Source organism: Urtica dioica, chromosome 2, assembly GCF_054948205.1.
Source record: "Urtica dioica subsp. dioica isolate 48M chromosome 2, U.dioica_male_clone48M_v1_H2, whole genome shotgun sequence".
NCBI lineage: Eukaryota > Viridiplantae > Streptophyta > Magnoliopsida > Rosales > Urticaceae > Urtica > Urtica dioica.
Window position 1 is genome coordinate 48,936,900 of NC_142757.1, and position 19,493 is coordinate 48,956,392.

The 19,493-nt window shown below is 35.8% G+C and overlaps 3 protein-coding genes across 5 annotated transcripts; 1 reads left to right on the top strand and 2 right to left on the bottom strand.

Moving 5' to 3' along the window:
- Positions 1 to 1,048: 1,048 nt before the first annotated feature.
- On the bottom strand, positions 1,049 to 3,541 carry LOC149405226 (DNA-directed RNA polymerase II subunit 4-like). The gene is made up of 4 exons (XM_089607795.1): positions 3,448 to 3,541; positions 2,901 to 2,967; positions 1,542 to 1,641; positions 1,049 to 1,396 (listed from the first exon to the last, which is right to left on the bottom strand). Exons 1-4 carry the CDS (start codon positions 3,539 to 3,541, stop codon positions 1,319 to 1,321), a joined length of 339 nt encoding a protein of 112 aa, XP_089463921.1. The 3' UTR covers positions 1,049 to 1,318.
- An 8,675-nt stretch (positions 3,542 to 12,216) lies between these two features.
- Positions 12,217 to 13,774, top strand: NRPB4 (RNA polymerase II, Rpb4, core protein). Of its 2 annotated transcripts, none has more exons than XM_089604185.1 (6): positions 12,217 to 12,345; positions 12,748 to 12,856; positions 12,960 to 13,037; positions 13,164 to 13,197; positions 13,276 to 13,344; positions 13,496 to 13,774. In XM_089604185.1, the coding sequence occupies exons 1-6, from the start codon at positions 12,297 to 12,299 to the stop codon at positions 13,571 to 13,573; spliced, it is 417 nt and encodes a 138-aa protein (XP_089460311.1). In that variant the 5' UTR covers positions 12,217 to 12,296; the 3' UTR covers positions 13,574 to 13,774. The 2 variants fall into 2 exon arrangements, with proteins under 2 accessions (XP_089460311.1, XP_089460319.1); XM_089604193.1 differs by having other exon boundaries at positions 12,244 to 12,345; positions 12,679 to 12,856.
- Positions 13,775 to 16,085: 2,311 nt separating this feature from the next.
- Positions 16,086 to 18,192, bottom strand: LOC149405228 (putative uS5 assembly chaperone tsr401). Of its 2 annotated transcripts, none has more exons than XM_089606375.1 (7): positions 17,998 to 18,190; positions 17,802 to 17,885; positions 17,612 to 17,706; positions 17,236 to 17,534; positions 16,884 to 17,115; positions 16,580 to 16,786; positions 16,086 to 16,414 (listed from the first exon to the last, which is right to left on the bottom strand). In XM_089606375.1, the coding sequence occupies exons 1-6, from the start codon at positions 18,091 to 18,093 to the stop codon at positions 16,684 to 16,686; spliced, it is 909 nt and encodes a 302-aa protein (XP_089462501.1). In that variant the 5' UTR covers positions 18,094 to 18,190; the 3' UTR covers positions 16,086 to 16,414; positions 16,580 to 16,683. The 2 variants fall into 2 exon arrangements, with proteins under 2 accessions (XP_089462501.1, XP_089462509.1); XM_089606383.1 differs by having other exon boundaries at positions 16,299 to 16,402; positions 17,998 to 18,192.
- Between the last annotated feature and the right edge of the window lie 1,301 nt (positions 18,193 to 19,493).

A 19,493-nucleotide genomic window follows, 5' to 3' on the forward strand; every position in this document is an offset into this window, starting at 1 on the left:
TCGGGATTCAACCCGGACCATGTTCTCCCTTGTAGTATGGGATTGTACACTGATTTTATAGCGAATGAAACATTAATAAAAATTGTCGATGGTGCCAAAAAGTTGAAAATCTTGTGTGTTCGTAATGTGCCCCCCAATGAGCAGCACATTTCTATTGGATCGAGTGCATGTAAATCCTCGTCTCGCTCTTATATATTGGAGCACGGTACAATTAGTGGATCCCAGATAATGAATGAAATAAACTTTTAAGTTACCATGATGACCAAATGCTCAGGTATGTGGTTGGCTTCTTGACTGACTTAAAAGTCATTGGCATGACTTTGTCACTGGCCCAAATTTGGACGATCCACACAATGTGTGACAAGTGAAACAATTTTAAGCAGTTTTTTGTGTTTATTGCTTTTGTTGGGGGTAGTCGTGAGTCGTGAGTCGTGTCAAAAATCATTTCCCTTAACTTTATGATGGGAAGTTTATAGGTTGGAATGCATCCATGCTAGATGAATAACATGTTTGATAAGAAGTATATATATAATTGACAGTCATCAATTTTAGTTTTGGGTCTAACATATATATATATATATATATATATATATATATATATATATAATGTATATAAATAATGTATATATAAAACTTGTGATAGTAACAAACAATGGAATTAGATAATGTCTTTTTTCAGCAAGCCCTTCTAAGAGGGTAACTTGTATCGACTTACTAACGATCCGTTTGACACTCAGAAAATGTGAGGTAAAAAAAATGAGAATTCGTTGTGTTTTCCAAACTTTATTTGAATCGAGACAAATAATAAAGAACTTTGATTTCCACTATTTCCAAACATAGCAAATTATTTTGATTTCATTTTCTTTCAAATTTTCACTTTCTCCGGCATTTTCAGAGTTTCAAACGGACCCAACATCATCGTGATTAAAAAAAATTGAATACTATTTTAGGAAATAATTTGTTCTCCCACGTCTCTGTAGGAAATAAGATATTCATAGTATTTTATTTTTATATAGATATGTAATAAATAATATTCCTTACTATCACGAATAGAATTGTATCCAAGTATCAGGAATCAGCCTACTTTGTGACTGTAAGTGTGTGTTTCAATAATAAAAACCTCCAAGAGAATTATTTCTGCTCTCAAACATCCAACATCTACAATTTCCATACAATCTACGCCATTTCAGAAGAATCTCCAAGTAAAATACACATCAGTGCGATTGATCAAATAAAGTAATAAACCATGGAATTGCAACATCCACACGGCTCACGATACAAATCAATGTCTGAATGCTAAACTCTTTTACGGGTATGCCTACTCAAACTTCTTGATCATCAACAAGTCGTTCAACATTTTCTCAATCGCTTCGTCGTCATGAGATCGTCCTCTGGTCTGCAATTTTTCAGAGAGAGAGAGAGAGAGAGAGAACAACAATAAGATGTTATACAAACTATTCATAAACAGATAAATAGTGTAAAATAATTTTCTTAAGAATAATAAGTTTATTTTGGATACGAAATGTAGGGAAAGAATGTACCTTGATAGAAGGTACCATGGCAATAGCTTCTTCCACGGTTTCGGGGCAGAGTAGGGCTGTACAAAATCGAACCGAAAAACGGATAAAACCGATATCCAAACTGAACCGAAACCGAAATCTGGAGCCACGTCAGATAACCGAAATTCGGATTCGGATAATCGATCCAGTTTAAAAAACTGGACCGGATATCGAATGTGATTTTAGACAAATTTGGATATCGGTTATACAACCGAATTTTTTTATTTAAAAAATTAAATTAAAAATAATTAAACATAGGTCTTTCACAACCACCTAGACCATGATTTTGAAAAAAAAAAAAAAAAAAAAACTTCACAACATTTTTTACCTAACTTTTATTTTTTATTTTTTAAATCATGAATTATTATTTTAGAGCTTTATATAACTCGTTTTGTGCTCGTATTTAAATCATTTTAGAACTAGATATGTACTTTAAACACTGGATAGCCGGTTTGTTTAAACCGGATATAAAACTGGATCCGAAATTTAAAGAATCGGATAACCAAATTTTGAAAAACGGATATTGGACCGGACAGTGACGGAGCCAGTATAGGCCCAGCAGGGGCTTAAGCCCCCCTCAAAATTTTTTTTTTGCACTTTTTGCCCATTTTAAAAAAAAATTACATTTTTTTCCCTTGAAAATTTATACTTTTGGCCCAATTTTTATAAATTTTTTACAATTAAGCCCCCCCTGAAATTTTTTTTTCAAATTAGCCCCCCCTGATGGGCTTTTCTGGCTCCGTCACTGGGACCGGATATTGGATTTAAGAAATCGGATAACCGAATATTGGGATAACCGAATTTCGGATTTAGACTAAACTGGACCGGATATTTGATCAAATTTTTAAAAACCGAATATTCGGATTCAGATATATAAAATGTAAGAAACCGAACCGAACCGATTCAGTTTCAACTCTAGGGCAGAGATTGCCAAGAACAAAAAGCTACGTGATGAGAAAAGGACAAAAAATTAATCCCCATGTACCTAAAATGTGGGTTAACTCATGGAAAATATTTTACCTCAAACTCGGCCAACTGATATCTACTCAAGATTCTAAACTTCAATTAAGGCCACAACTATGTGCGTATATAAACAACTAACCCATTGCTCTTTATGTGTTCAAGTCTCAACAAATAAAAAAATAAAAATAAAAAACAAAATAGTTAGGATATATTGCAGCGACTTCTCAAACACACTGTAAGATCAAGATGAAGAAAAGGGGTCAAGAGTAAGACTGTTGAACCGGCAAGAATACGAGTCTGTTAAATTAAAGTATAAAGATCGGCATTGCGCTTAACTGAGAAACTTGGTTCATTGGATCATCGGACGTCTATTGAAGCTGCTCGTACTTGTGTTCGAGAATGAGAGAAACTTCACAATTCATCAGACATTTGGCCTTCAAAAACTCTGTTTAGATTCGAGGAGATTAATAATTAATCTGAGTCCACCATCACATGAAATCGCTAGATTCATCTTCTATAGACGACTCGCTCGATGCAATTCGGAGACCCAATAGGTCTTCGAAGCGATGCCCTAAAGGCTTTGGGCCTACTCTCGGCTTGGTCTGGGCCGAAGCTCAGACATTCTCGAACTTTCACTGGCCGAGTCAAACCCACGTGAGGGAGTTCTCTGAACGCCATTTGCCTATAGCCCGCCTCTTCTATCTTCCGCTCATTAGTTTCTCTTATCAAATATCCTAATTTTCCCGTTATGGCAATTTTATGATGGACGATACGGCTATCTAACCATTTTTAAGTTTGTGTTTGGCAAAATAGCTCAACTTTTCAAAGTTGAAGCAAAGTAACCAAAATTTTAAAAGATCCAAAAAATTTCCCTAAACCGTAAAATTCTCTCTCGACTAAAATTCTCTCTTCTTCTCCTTATTACCCAAACCAGAAAATTCTCTCTTGACCAAAAATCCTAAAATGCTCGACATTGTTGTTTGATCGCCGTCGTCATCTCTGGCAATCATCGTCGTCATCTCCGTCAAACGCCGTCGCCATCTCGGAATTTTAGATATCGGAGCTCGCATGTGCCTACTCGCTCCGCTACGTCCAATGCGTCGCCACAATCATTGGCATCGAGAAAGTCGTCCTCTCGCCGATCTCAGTGTCGTCTTTGTGATCTGCGACAGAAGGAGAGGGTTCACCATCGACATCGTCAAAGACATAACTCTGATCGAGAGCAGAGTCGTGGAGAAGATGGAAACGGTTGGGGAGTAAAAACCTAGGGTTAGGGTTTTGTGGCTATGGGATCTTCAGCCAGAGGACAGAGCATCCACAACTTTTGACTTGGTTTGGGGCTGGATCGAGTCAGAGATCGAAGATCAGCGTCGATCGTCATCACCATCGTCGTCACTGTCTTCTTATTTTTCCTCTGTTTCCGATTTGAGTATTTTTGTTATTGAACAATGGATCAACATTTTTGAAAGCAGAATTATATATTTTGATACTTTGTTACCTTCAAACTTAAATTTTGATAAGTTTTTTATTCTTCTAAGTAGATTAAATAGGCTATATACTTACGTACATAACTAGCTACATAATATTAACCAACTACCTAAAGAATATGAACTAACTACTGACTTAGCTAATAACTAAAAATATAAAAACAACTTTAATTATTACACGTGATATTATCTAATAACCTACGGTACACTAACTGACTAAAGCACTACCTTTAAAATACTATTTGAAATCTATACAGTCCCTTGCATATTTGGACTAAATAACTACATTTTCCAACTCCTCACGTCTACTACCAGTTGAATAATTGCATAAGTAAATTTTCATTATGCCATTTTTTTAATAAAATATTGTTACGTTAATTTCTTTAGAATTTCGGGTATTAGGAGTTGACGTGTTAGTCAAGCTTCCTTGTATTTAGGAGTTGTTAGGGGAGTTAGCTTAGGAAATAAGTTATAATCGGTTCCTTCATTATAGCTAATAGGTTGTTGTTAGTTTAGCTATTTTATCTCTCATGATTTATGTACTTATAGGTGATTAATGCCGAATAATAGTATCAATCGAGTATTCTCTCAAAACACTAGCCCTTTCTTCATGGTATCAGAGCAGTGTTAAATCTCGATCCAGAAATGACTAAATACGGCCAATCACACGCCCTAGCATCCTCATCCGAAACCTCTTCCCTTAACAACATAGCCGATCAAAACCCTCACACCATTACTAGCCATAAGCTCAATGGCCAAAACTATCTTCAATGGTCCCAGTCAGTCCAAATGTTCATCTGTGGTCGCAGCAAAGACGATTACCTCACCGGAGAAGCCAAAGCTCCGAAGACAGATGACCCAAAATTCAGAATTTGGAAGGCTGAGAATAACATGGTCATGTCATGGCTAGTAAACTCTATGATGCCTGAAATAGGTGAGAATTTCCTACTCTACTCCACTGCATCAGAAATCTGGGAAGCCGTACGTGTCACCTTTTCAGATTCAGAGAACACTTCAGAGCTCTTTGAGACATAAAATCTCCTTCATGATGCAAAGCAAGGAGATGCCTAAGTCACTCAATACTTCAGCACACTAACAAGATTGTGGCAGAGAATTGATGTCTATGATCAACACAAGTGGAGTTGCCCTGGGGACTCTCTTCTCTATGCTAAAATCTTGGAAACTAAACGTGTGTTCAAGCTCTTATCAAGTTTCAACAAGGAACTAGACGAGGTCAGAGGGAGAATCTTGAGCATCAAGCCACTTCCAACCCTCCGAGAAGCATTCTCAATGGTCAGGCATGAAGAAAGCCGTAGAAAGCTCATGATGACAACACAGTTCACCTCAGCCTCGAAAAATCCTCATGATAGCTCTGCTTTGTTGGCACATGAAGAATCACAAGCCTTTGCTGTCAAGGCACCCTACAACAAGGCAAAAAAAGGAAGACCCTATTGTGATCACTGCAAGAAGCCAGGGCATACACGTGAGACATGCTGGGAGATACATGAGAAGCCAGCAAACTGGAAGCCATCGAGATACTCAAAGGACCCGGAGACACAAGCCAACTCAGTATCGTCAAGCCCCTTCAGTCCTGAGCAGCTTGAGATGCTCACATGCATCATCAGAAAAGCTAGCCAACAAAGTGACTCGCCTACAACTGGATTGGTGGCTCAAAGAAGTACAATACTTAAGGCTATTCAAGCCTTAACAGCATACCATGTGACTACTAATCTCTCAATTGTGTGGATCATGGACTCTGGGGCATCAGATCATATGTCAAGCAGTTTCCATCTATTCACCAATTATACACCAAGTAATGAGAATTTGTATGTCACAATAGCCGATGGATCAAAGGCTTTGGTAGCTGGGATTGGTTCAGTAAAAATCACCAATCAACTCACATTGAGATCTGTATTACATGTGCCTAAATTACACTGCAATTTGCGGTCTGTTTATAAGGTAAATAAGGAATCATGCTGCCTAACAATTTTTGATGATGTGTCTTGTGAAATTCAGGAAAAGAAATCAGGGATGACGATTGGCAGTGCTGAAATGTGTAGTGGACTCTACCTCATCAAGACAAGCACTGAGTCCAGCAAAATTGCCTCAGCCTCAATTCTAAAAAATAAGTCAGCCTTCTCTCAAGCAGATAAAGATATTATGTTGCATCACTATCGTTTAGGCCACCCTAATTTCATGTACCTCAAGAAAATGTTTCCCAAATTATTCATCAATAAAGATACAAATTTGTTTCAGTGTGATGTGTGTCAATTATCAAAGCATACTCGTAGTACTTATACCCCTAAGCAATATGTCCCATCAAAACCTTTTTCTTTTTTACATAGTGACATTTGGGGTCCCTCACGAGTGAAAAATCTAAATGGTGCTAGATGGTTCCTAACTCTCATTGATGATCACACTAGAATCAGTTGGGTATACCTTATGAAAGACAAATCTGAGGCTAGCTCAATCATCATCCGATTTCACAAAATGATCAAAAATCAGTTCACCTCAGACATACAGATTATACATTCAGATAATGCCAAGGACTATTTCAATTCACAACTCAACACTTATTGTTAGTCTCGGGGCATTATTCACCTTAGCTCATGTGTCCAAACACCTCAACAGAATGGCATTGCTGAAAGGAAAAACAGACACCTATTAGAGGTAGCTAGATCTTTTATGTTTACCTCACATGTACCCAAATACCTCTGGGGAGAAGTCATTCTAACTGCCACATACCTCATCAATAGGATGCCCTCAAGAGTCCTAAAATTCAAGTCCCCATGTGAGAAACTGAGAGAATTCTTTCCAACAACTAGGCTCATATCCACCATCTCACCTAAGGTCTTTGGATGCTCAGTCTTTTAAGCAATTTTTGAGAGAAATTTCGTGCAACCTAGCCCTCCCTTGACCGTGCACTTCTGCTTCTCTTCCCCTCGGAAATTCGTTTCCATTCTTAGTAAAATAAGAGAGATCTCGAAACATCTAGTTTCGTGATCTAGTGAGATAAAGACTGTGCCCACTCATCTTTCTTATTCGTCTCGGAGATTACGTTTCGGAAGACTAAGGTGTCATCACATCGAGTCCTTTGAAGTAGAGTCCCTTATTTGATCGTGTGGAGGCTTGTACGTTCAAGACTAAGACGGATTGCGAAAGCTTTCAGTTCGTGAACCGAAAATCAATGTAAGTACTTGTTTACTCTTGTTTCGGTTGCTTGACTTATATGCTCTCTTATAATTTTTAATTAACATAAATCTATATCTTGTCATGTAATCATTGAATTAATTAGCTCATGATTAGCGTAATTTATTACTTTTCCGCATTTATATGGTTATATGGGGGAATCATCCCCGACATAAAGTAGAGAGGTAGGGAATAACTTTGTAGAAAGCATAACTTTTTATTTTGCTTGATGGAAACTCAAGTACATCATCCCTATTTATACTAGTGACATTCCTAAATCAATGGATAAGATTTTGCCACCACAAACTTAATCTTATGGCTAGAAATAATTTTCTAGAGTTTTCTCCACATTTCCTATCTTATCATTATCTTCTAGAGTAGTCTTTGGATTTATCTAGAATAGGCTTCTAGAATATGGACCTACTACAACACATATTTGGGCTTAAAACTCATAAGGCCCAAAACTAATAAACTCAAAATCAATTTATTATAAGAAGGTATTTGTTGATGGGGAAGGATCGGAGTTGCTTCAGAGCTTCGATGCAACCCTCAACCTCCGGTGATCCCTCCGACGAAGTCGCGGCCGCCAAACCCGCCTTCATCGCCGCCGTGTACAGACTCAACAGCTCGCTTCCCGACATTATTCATGATCGATTGATGACTGTGTGTTGTTTTGCTCTGATCGCTTTGCTTTTCTTTCTTTTTGTAACCCCAAGACTAGTTCTGTAGATCGCATTTATAGGCCCTGTGGGAATTAGGGCTCCTATAAGGATTTCTCAGCTTATTTTCAACGTTAATTACCTTTCTTATGTTGTTTCCAAAATAATACTGCCCTCGCGTACAACAAATCTGACTTGATTTCATATATATATATATATATATATATATATATATATATATATATATATATATATATATATGTTTGGTTATTTTTGTAGCTTTTACGGCTTTTGTTTTACGTTTTCTCACTATATTTTAAATTCTTTGGTTATATTATCACATATATACCTTGTGTGCCAAATATTTTTAAGTTTTTTTTTCGGATAAAGTAAATTTTTTAAGGTTAACGTTAGCTAAACATACTTGAAAACTTTAATGTCAGCTAGAAATATATTACTTATGATAAGGTAAAATATATCATAAAAATATCCACGGTAAGCAAACAGGGTAATGCTACTATATGTTTTATACTATATAATGATACCAAAAAAAAAAAAGATTAACTGGTTCACCTCATGGTACAAATTCTTCTCTATTGTTTATTAAATATCACAAAAGTTCTCAGCTTTTATTATGCTTTCTATTTACTTACATTTACACGTGTTTGTTTTTTTATACCAACCATTAATTACCCTAACATTTCTTCATTTTTATACACACATTATTTCAAGGGTTATTAAGTTATATAGCCAGACGGATATAGTGGATTGAGATATAGCCCACCTTTGGTTAATTTCTTGTAAATAGCCAAGTAAACTTATTAACAGATTAATAAAAGCCTTATTTAACACAACCAAACATATATTTTAGGTAGTTAATAGGTTGCCACGTATGCAAGTTGGCTATTTACAAATTATTTACCAAAGGTTGGCTAATTTACAATTCATATAGTTTAGGTGGCTTACGTAGCCAATTTTTTGTTATTTCAAATAGCAAAAATAAGCATTATTAGACCCTTATAAATTAAGAACGGGATTAAAATATTATATTAAGGAGCCCAAATAGAAAACTTGGGTAGGCCAATAGAGTAATCTCGAAATCCGGATAAATGGTCCACGACGAAATCGCTGAGCTGAGCCATTCAAGCCTCAGCCTAGCTGACCGAGCTAAGTCCATCTTATGATCGATCGGTTCGATTTGACGAGTACTCCTTCAACGGTACATGACAACCCCGATGCCAAAGACCATTCAAAGCACGTTCACTTCAACCGAACGATTCTGAAGCGCAATGTGTCTCTAAAGAATCGAAGCTCATGAACATAAGATTCAGAGATATACTTAATTTGGCACTTACTTTTCTCTACGCGCACATACTTTTGACCCAAGCTCACTGATATTTGTTTTCTATTTCACCAAACTATATGTTTTTCGGAACCAAAGTTTTTCAACTGGAATTTACTTAACCAACTAACACTGGAAGGTGTACGATATATAGTTGTCAGAACTAGCAATTCAATTTTGTTGATCAGTGGAACATAAGAAGATTATCCGGCTCTTAACTCACGATCTTTCAGTTTTCTCATGATTAGTAATTTAATGAATCTATTCTTTGATATAATAAAAAGGCTAGGAATGATATCGGAAACATCTCATCATTCAAGTACAACATATACATATATATATAAACTATCGGCACCTGGCCAATGTCTTGGCCGATGAGATGTCGCCGGTGAGACTCCTCAGCTCGTGGTGGATGATCAATCGAGCCCGCTTGTTCCTCGCCACGTCACCATCGACCTTCTTTCCAAGCTGTTTCGGTGGGGTCCACTTTCTTGGCCGCTCTTCGATGAACTCGACGACCTTGATCTTCACCAGCAACGCCTTCCAAGTCTCCATGATCTCCGAAACGGCTTTTCGGATTCTCGCGTGACGATTCTTCTGCATACTTCCAAGCCTCCTTTCAACCTATTTCATATGAAAATATCGAAATCAAGAGCCTGTTTCTGTTTCTTTCCCGACATAGTATATTATTATAATGGTGTGTGTATTTTACGTACCTGAGTGGAGATAAGAAGGTATTTGCTGATGGGGAAGGATCGGAGTTGCTTCAGAGCTTCGATGCAACGCTCAACCTCCGGTGATTCCTCCGTCGAAGCCGAAGCCGCCAGACCCGCTTTCATCGCCGCCGTGTACAGACTCAATAACTCACTTCCAGACATGATTCACGATCGATCGATTACTTGTATTTTTAGGGTTTAGAATCAGATGACAGAATATCGGTGGTTGTGTGGGTCTGATATCTTAAGAAGAAAAAATACGTGTGATATGACTAGCTATCTGGGATGTACTTATAAGCCGTTTTGCTTTGTAGAATCGGACTAGGATTAACAATTGGAGTCCGACTTTGAGGTTAACCTTATTATCTCTCACTTTCCACGTTCGTTCGAGGCTTTTAATTAATATATTTATTTCAGTATATTATCATTAATCCTGACAAAAGAAAAAGGAAACTCTTTATTCTCCGCGTATCATTGGATATTTTTATTTTGTTTATTAAATAAATAAAAAAAACTCCCATTTTTGTCGTTTCCGGACGTTGTCGTTTTTCTTTTGTCGCTCGAGTATAATCAAAATTTTAAGGCGGATGTGCTTATTATAAGTTATAAGAGGTTCATTATTTGTATCCTCATACAGGGGCCGGAAACTAAATTTAAGTGATGCTAAAAGTGTCAAAATTTTGAATTTACGGGGGGCCAAATGTCAAAATAAATTTTTTGAAGGTAAAAATTAAATACAAAATTTTAAGAGAGACAACAAATTAAGTTTAAAATTAGATAACAAAAATTATTTCATTTTAAAAACATATTTCTTAATTACAAAGGTATTTATAAGGATCAATTTTAATTTTTATAATTGAATAACTTAAAAATTAAAGACTACTATGATAAATAAAAAGGGTTAAAATTTTCTTTTATTCTATAAATAAATAAAAACCATCAAGGCTTTTTATTTGACATTGGATGCGTAAATATCTTCTTTGGTGTTAGTAAAATGTAATAAAAAAAGGTCAAGTTTTTTTTTTTTTTTTTTTTTTTTTTTTTTTTTTTTACCTGCAATGGAGTATAGATGGAGGGAGCTAATAAGTGATAACAGTGTGGTTGGGTTAGAATTGCTTGGTTCACAAAACAACCAAATATGGTTGCAAATAAGTGAGAGTAATTGTAGAGGTGAGTTTTGAGTTTTTGGACATAAATGCTCTTAAAACCTCAGAATAACAACATCAAATTGTTCAGTCGTTTTATTCATCTGCTTATCATTGAGGAGGTTTTTCACTACTCGGAGACGGAAGTTTTTGGATAGCTATTGACAGCTGATATATCATGCAATTAAGAGTGTAAATAAGAAGTCAACCAATAATAATAAAATTGATGCATATATTTACAATAAAACTGCACACTTAGTTATTAAAAAAGTGAAAAAGTAGTTTCTGTAAAAAAAATTAAAGTAATAAATGAGTGAAAATGACTAGTTATTAAGAAGAAAAAAATAACTTCTGCTGTAGTTTGGCAATGAGTCAAATTAAGATGGCTATTTTCTTTCATTATCCAATTTCTTATAGGTAAAACCAATTTTTTTTTTCTTTTTTACGAATGTTAATAGCTCTATAAAAAATAAACTCTTGGAAATAGTCGAATAACTACGTCCTAATTTAAAATTATAGTTTAAACAACTCTATATTAAAACTATAGTCCAATTCATATATAATTGACGCATACTTGTTCTCTTAATTTAGGACCACACTATTTAATTAACTTAAAATTATAACACAGACGGTTTGCTATCTCGAAATCTCCCAAAAAAAAAACAAATTATGCTCTTTCCTTTGAAAAATCTTGTAAATCTCTCTCTGAAATATTATAAGGAAATTGACAACAATAATATCATTTGTTTGTCACTTACCGATTATCAACCAAAACTCACATATTGACATATTTAGTATCAAATCTATCACGAACTGAAATCAGTTCATGATCAATGGGTCGTGAAATCAACTCAATTCGTGATCGATTTGATACTAAATGTGTGAATATTTGAGTTTTTGTTGATTTTTAGTAAATGATAAACAATTAATATTATTGATGTCAATTTTCTCAATATATAACGCCTTCTTAAATTCAAATATCTATTCAATTATTTGTAATTTCCAATTTGGCCACTTCCGTTCTGTTTTATATTTTTTTACCTAGTCTTTTTTTTTTTTTTTAATTTAAAACAGTAAATCAGTAGGTCAATCAGGTTTGGCGGCCAAATAGCACCAAGGTTAAAAATGTCAATAAACTCGTATGAATTATTTAATAAATTGTTTTTCTTTTTTTTCCAGATATCTTTTGCGAATTCAGTATCAGCGAAAGTGTTCATTGTTATTCGGTTCTTCAATATGTCTGGAGAAGAAGAAGAGAACGCTTCGGAGCTCAAAATCGGAGAGGGTAAATCTCTTTCAGGAATTCCTTCGCTGTAGAATTATCGGATTTCCATGATCTTAGGTTAAATATTCTATGAAATATCTGATTTGATGATCTTAGGTTTCTGCAAACTTTCGTAATGTTTATTTATTTTTTCTTCTATAAATAAAAAATCATGGCTTCATTTTTTTGCTGTAATTAAATTCCATAGCTTATTAGCAAAACTGAATCTTAGGTTGAAAAGCTTAGGAATGCTTGTTTTGAGACTAGTATATTGTTGAAGAATCAATAAAAAACTTATTCCTGATTCAAGGTCATGAACTGCGTGTTAATCCGATTTTTTTAATCGATCTATAGAAGAGGAATCTAGCAATTTCATGTGATGGTGGACTCAGATTAATTATTAATCTCCTCGAATCTAAACAGAGTTTTTGAAGGCCAAATGTCTGATGAATTGTGAAGTTTCTCTCATTCTCGAACACAAGTACGAGCAGCTTCAACAGACGTCCGATGATCCAATGAACCAAGTTTCTCAGTTAAGCGTAACGCCGATCTTTATAACTTAATGTACAGACCCGTATTCTTGCCGGTTCAACAGTCTTACTCTGGAACCCGTTTTCTTCATCTTGATCTTTCAGAGTGTTTGAGAAGTCGCTACAATATGTCAAGCGCTTTAGCCGATACAAAAATCCCGATGCTGTTAGACAAGTGCGAGAGTATCCTAAAATTTTTGTTTTTATTTTTATTTTTAAAAAATTTGTTGAGACTTGAACACATAAAGAGCAATGGGTTAGTTGTTTATTTATGCACATAACATAGTTGTGGCCTTAATTGAAGTTCAGAATCTTGAGTAGATATCAGTTGGCCGAGTTTGAGGTAAAATATTTTCCATGAGTTAACCTACATTTTTATAGTTACATGGGGATTAATTTGTGTCCTTTTCTCATCACGTAGCTTTGTGTTCTTGGCAATCTCTGCCCCGAAACCGTGGAAGAAGCTATTGCCATGGTACCTTCTATCAAGGTACATTCTTTCCCTACAGTTCATATCCAAAATAAACTTGTTATTCATAAGAAAATGACTTGCTTATTTATTGTACACTATTTATCTGTTTATGAATAGTAAATATGACATCTTATTGTTGTTCTCTCTCGCTTTCTCTGGAAAATTGCAGACCAGAGGACGATCTCATGACGACGAAGCGATTGAGAAAATGTTGAACGACTTGTCGATGATCAAGAAGTTTGAGTAGGCATAACCGTAAAAAAAAAAGTTTAGCATTCAGACATTGATTTGTATCGTGAGCCGTGTGGATGTTGCAATTCCATGGTTTATTACTTTATTTGATCAATCGCACTGATGTGTATTTTACTTGGAGATTCTTCTGAAATGGCATAGATTGTATGGAAATTGTAGATGTTGGATGTTTGAGAGCAGAAATAATTCTCTTGGAGGTTTTTTTAATTTATTGAAAAACACACTTACAGTCACAAAGTAGGCTGATTCCTGATACTTGGATACAATTCTATTCGTGATAGTAAGGGATATTATTTATTACAAATCTATCTGCTAATGTTCTACAAAAATAAAATACAATGAATATCTTATTTCGTACAGACGTGGGAGAACAAATTATTTCCCAAAATAGTATTCATTTTTATTTTTATTTTTTGTAATCATGACGATGTCGGGTCCGTTAATAGAAAGTGAAAAGTTGAACGAAAATGAAAATGGTAGGAGAATGCATGGAAACATTAAAAAAAAAATGTTATGTTTGGAAATATTGAAAATTAAAGTTCTTTATTATTTTTCTCCATTAAATAAAGTTAGGGAAAACACAAGGAATTCTCAATTTTTTTACCTCACTTTACTGAGTCGATACAAGTTACCCTCCTCTTAGAAGGGCTTGCTGAAAAAGACATGATCTAATTCCAATGTTTGTTACTATCATAAGTTTTATATACACATATATTGTGTAGATATATATATATACATTATTGTGTATATATATACATAATATATATATATATATATATATATATATGTTAAGACCCAAAACTAAAATTGATGACTGAAAATTATAAATATACTTCTTATCAAACATGTTACTCTCCAACTTACTGTATAGCAAGTTAAAAATGTGTGTCTGGTCTACTTCATTACTCTTACTGGATAAGTGATAACACTCTCTCTTTTATTTATATTACCAAAGATCATAATCTATTAGTTGGAAGACTCGACAAATCATTAGTATTTTTTTTTTTGAAAAACGTGACCGGCACCACGGAAAATATTATTAGAAACCCTCACTTAAGTGGCGGAGGAATACCGTGGTTACATCAAGGACTAAGACCACGGAGGTCGTTCACGGCCTCTTGAACAACATTAGGAGGGGCCGATCCCAACCACTTGGTGCCCGGAACAAAATTAAAAGCACAACTAGCTAAAGCATGGGCAGCCTTATTACAATCCCTTGGATGAAAAACAAAATCCAAGCTATCAAAACTAGGGAAGAGAAGAGTAATATCATTTAAAATAGTACCTAGTTCCGTAACCGGCACCTCACGTCTTTGGAGCGCTGATATCACCTCCAGGCAATCCGATTGAACGATGACACGTAGCCACCTCATATCCCGCGCAAAAATCATACCTTGGAGCACTGCCGAAGCTTCTGACAATTGAGGCGAGAGACCGAGCTGAATAACCGTCGTTTCTGAACCAAGATTGCCACTTTGTCTTCCTGGGGAGGTTTCCACTGCCTCGGCGGGGCTGCCTCCCGTTCTCTCTTGTGTCCCCCGCACGCTTCTTGGTAATCACGGAGGAATTGAAATGGCATAATAACTCGTGTATTACATGGAACGCATAATAAGCGATAAGCGCGCAACACACACATATCAATATATTACACATATCATCTAGCTTCGATGCATTCCAACCTATGAACTTTCCATCATAAAGTCTTTAGGACGGTCAAGAAGCCAACCTCCAGTGACGGATCTAGAAAAACTTATCACGGGGGGCAAATTTGAAAAAAAAATCAGGGGGGGCCAATTTGAAAAAAAAATCTCAAGTGGGACTAATTTGTAAATTTTTAGGGCAATTTTTAAAAATTTTTTTAAAAAATGGGCTAAAAATGTCAAAAAAAAAATTGAGGGGGGTCACGGGCCCTATGTAGGTCCGTCGCTATATCTGAGCATTTGGTCATCATGGTGACTTGAAAAATTTATTTCATTATCTGGGATCCACTAATTGTACCGTGTTCCAATATATAAGAGCGAGACTGGGATTTACTATAAATGTGCAGCTCATTGGGGCACATTATGAAAACACAAGACTTTCGATTTCTTGGTACCATCGACAATTTTTTTTATTATTGTTTCATTCGCTATAAATCAGTGTACAATCCCATACTACAACGGAAGAACATGGTCCCGGTTAAATCCCGAGTGAATTCAAGAATCATTTGCCTTTTCTGTTACCCGTCTATCGCTTCAGTTTAAGGATAAATAGATGTCTGAGTTATTAAAGAGTACGTTTTAAGCTTTTGAAAAAAAACCAAAATGTCAGATTTGTTGGTAGCCAAAGCCTTTGTCTTGTGTAGTTTGTCAAATTCGCGGGCATTCACATATTCCTGATCGCTACAAAGAAATATGCAGGAAAGTAAATAATAGACGCGTACAATTAAATGACCCCCATATGGATGAAGTATAAGAATGTTTTAATTCAAATGGTAATAAAATTAAGTAGCTCTTATGACAGCTGGGAAATGTTTAGAATTTCAATTGTAGACACCGATTTTTGGCTTCAAGTTCTAAATTAATAACTTTGTATAGAAACTATGGTATTAAACAAAATTTAATAGGTCTCTCTCTCATCTACAACACATCACTGACTAACCCAAAAAATTTCCTACAACTCTGCACTTCAAAAATTGGTTGTGCCAAAACCAATAACACGATCGCATATCGACACTTCTCTAGACACGTCCAAGGTTTTCACTAATAGATTTATCCATTTGAATGAAAATAGCCTCTTCCGCCACAGTCCAACTATCATCGTTGGAATTTTTTTCTTGTTCAGACTGGAAACAGCTCTGAAAAAAAAAAAAAAAAAAAAAAAAGAAAAAGTGGAGAGAAATATCTCAGAGGACGGTAGCAATATATCACACGCCATTTATTTAAAAAAAAAAAAGAAAAAAGAAATATACACAACAATCTACAGAGAAGGTAAACTACATTTGAACAATAGGACTTATTACATTTGGACATGTATACATGAGAAGTGTCATGAAATCCCAATTCGCCAAGAATTGGTGTTGACTATCATCGGCTCCTTCTTGAAGAAAATACAATAATGGAGGCATCAATTGCATCTCAAAGTGCCTTGAGCCACCGCACAGTTTGCACAACCCGGCCTCAACTTCATCTTTTTCAGGCATAAGTGGTTTGCCCCCCCAAATGAGTACCTGAAAAAAATATTATACCATTTTAACCATAATAATCAAGCGCTATAATCGTTAGAAACAATTAAGGAACTATATTCTATTGATTCAAATCCAATACCTGAAACATTGTTCTGGGCACGCATCCAATCGCTTCTTGAACTTGAGGTATGTCCTGTCAACGGTTAGAGCTTTAGCATACTCGTACGTTTCGCCGTCCCATGACTCACCAGGTTCGTCATCCTCGACAACACATTCTTTCTTAATGGAAATCGACTCGTAATTTGAACAAAGCGAGGCAATGTCACGTGACGGTGATTCCTTTTGTGTGTATATGTAGAAGCACGGCAATGCTGCGAGTACCAAATATGGCTAATTAAACTTGCTCGGGTTTTTTCCCCATCTAAACGTAACAGAAAATGAGATAGGATGCAAAAAAAAAAAGGGGGGGGCTTTATAAAGTAGAGTATTACGATTCATGAATCCTAACGTAACAGATTGTTTAGTATCTTCCACTACTTCTGGATTTCTTCTCGCTGGAGAATACTTCGTGTTCGATTTACGGGATTCTGAAGCGGTGGAGGTTGCACTTGCAGCCTCAAATAGAGCCTTACTCAACTGTTCCAAATCCATTTCTTCATCAAATTCATCATCCAAATCGTCCTCAAATCCTATGCTCGAGTCTACTCCAGTTTGAGCTACAACTTCATGCGAGGCATCGCTCGATTCGTCGACGACCTGATCCGATCTCTGAATACGAAGAGCTCGACAACTGCAAAAAAGAGACGCCGTGTTTGGCTTTAAGCATCGCACACGGACACTGACCTAAAGAAAATTTCGAGGACAAACCTGAGGGTACTCGAACATTCTGGCATCAAACAGCCTAGAATGAAAATAACACGCTCTTTTATACGTAACTTTCCACTGGAAATAGGAGCATAGACCTATAAGCGAAGAGGGACCCCAGAGATTCTTGTCAACAAGCTTATGGTTTATAGTTTTAAGTAACGAAATACTTTGGACAAGCGCAAATAACAACCTGTGCAATAAGACCAAGTTTACTTCTGCAATTCCCACACTCGAGTAGATTGGGTCTCAACAAATCCGCAGGAACTGGCCAATCCTGTTGAAAAAGAGCACTATTACTCGGAACTTACTTCTACTTAGCATTACCAAATTTCATAAAGCCATTAGATTTAAATAAAGCAAGAAATTGAAAAAGCATAATCACTCACAGGAAGTCCACCAACTTTGGTTGTGTAATGATCAGATGGCTCACAATAATTCTTAGCCCATGGTCCGGGCAAGCCCAGAAGCACCTCACCTACCATTTAAGCTACACAATGAAACCAAAACACGGCCACTTCAATTCACGAGGCTTAATACTGCAACACGCACTTTTTCTTTCAATCAACACCGATATATGAGTAATATTATACATGACTAGATCTTCAACGTAAAGAATTAATGTAATCGTAGTGGGGAAAAACTACTTTAGATAAATTTTTGTATCATAATACATCACTTTTCTCTCTGCCTCATCTTTTTTTCTATCTAAGATTTAAACATGTTAAAAAATGATTTGTGCATTTTGTTGGAATGTCGTTGGCCGGGAGTCCGATAGTAGTTTGTTTATTTTTAATTTTTATTACTCATATATATGCATATAAATAAACATATTAATAATTTTTATTTAATTTTTAAGAACATGTCTATTTTATTCTTTTTACTATAATATATTTATTTTGCCAAACGTTAAATCAACTTTTGCTATCAGCTACAGCTGTTTTATAAACAGTTTACCAAACACTTGTCAGTTTTTTAAACATTTTTTTTAAAAACAAAGCTAACGGGGCCGTTATATATTTGGGAAATTGACATCAATAATACCAATTATTTGTCATTTACTAAAAATCAACAAAAACTCAAATATTGACACATTTAGTACCAAATCGGTCACGAACTGAGTTGATTTTATGAACCATTGATTGATTTGGTACTAAATGTGACAATATTTGAGTTTTTGTTGATATTCGGTAAGTGACAAATAAATTGTATTATTGTTGTCAATTTTTTATATATATTTCAGAGAGAGATTTACAGAGATTTTCAAAGAAGAGAGCCTTTTTTTTTTGGAGATTTCGAGACAGCAAACTGTCTGTGTTATAATTTTAGTTTAATTAAATAGTGTGGTCCTAAACTAAGAGAACAAGTATGCGTTAATTATATATGAATTGGACTATATTTTTAATATAGAGTTGTTTAAACTATAATTTTAAATTAGGATGTATTTATTCGACTATTTCCAAGAGCGGCCTTGGGCTAAGGCGGGCTAGGCCCATGCCTAGGGCCCCATATTTGGATGGGCCCCAAATTTTTTTTTTCTATTTAATGAATGAGGCAACAAGCCTCTCTTCCGCCTAGCGACGCGAGTCACACAACCCAAACGAAGGCTTCTCCTCTGCCTCGGCGACCCAAACGAACGACTCATTCGCCTCCCAAACGAGCCTCTCCTTCGCCTCTGCGCGACCCAAACGAGCCTCTCCTCCGCGCGCACGTCAAGTGAAGTGAGCTGGTCAGCACCGAGCGTCCGAGTTCGACCGAGCCTGCACCCAGCACCGAGCCAAAATTTCTAAGAAGGGATTCGATTCGAATCAAGGTGAGGAATTAGAAATTTCTCCCCAAATTTTTACTTGAGATTGAGAATTAGGGATTTCCTTCTATCTGGTTT

What these genes read in the sequence shown, in the direction of transcription:
- LOC149405228 (XM_089606375.1), bottom strand. Translation starts at nt 18,093, where the DNA reads ATGGTAGGTGAGGTGCTTCTGGGCTTGCCCGGACCATGGGCTAAGAAT. An exon ending in AACTTGGTCTTATTGCACAG is followed by an intron (nt 17,707 to 17,801) that starts GTTGTTATTTGC and finishes CTTCGCTTATAG; the next exon opens with GTCTATGCTCCTATTTCCAG. An exon ending in TGCCCAGAACAATGTTTCAG is followed by an intron (nt 16,787 to 16,883) that starts GTATTGGATTTG and finishes TATTTTTTTCAG; the next exon opens with GTACTCATTTGGGGGGGCAA.
- LOC149405226 (XM_089607795.1), bottom strand. Translation starts at nt 3,541, where the DNA reads ATGACGACGATGATTGCCAGAGATGACGACGGCGATCAAACAACAATG. An exon ending in GAGAGAATTTTCTGGTTTGG is followed by an intron (nt 2,968 to 3,447) that starts GTAATAAGGAGA and finishes GAATCTAAACAG; the next exon opens with AGTTTTTGAAGGCCAAATGT. An exon ending in CTCGAACACAAGTACGAGCA is followed by an intron (nt 1,642 to 2,900) that starts GCTTCAATAGAC and finishes GTTTCGGTTCAG; the next exon opens with TTTGGATATCGGTTTTATCC.
- NRPB4 (XM_089604185.1), top strand. Translation starts at nt 12,297, where the DNA reads ATGTCTGGAGAAGAAGAAGAGAACGCTTCGGAGCTCAAAATCGGAGAG. An exon ending in GGAGCTCAAAATCGGAGAGG is followed by an intron (nt 12,346 to 12,747) that starts GTAAATCTCTTT and finishes GAATCTAAACAG; the next exon opens with AGTTTTTGAAGGCCAAATGT. An exon ending in ATCAGTTGGCCGAGTTTGAG is followed by an intron (nt 13,198 to 13,275) that starts GTAAAATATTTT and finishes CTCATCACGTAG; the next exon opens with CTTTGTGTTCTTGGCAATCT.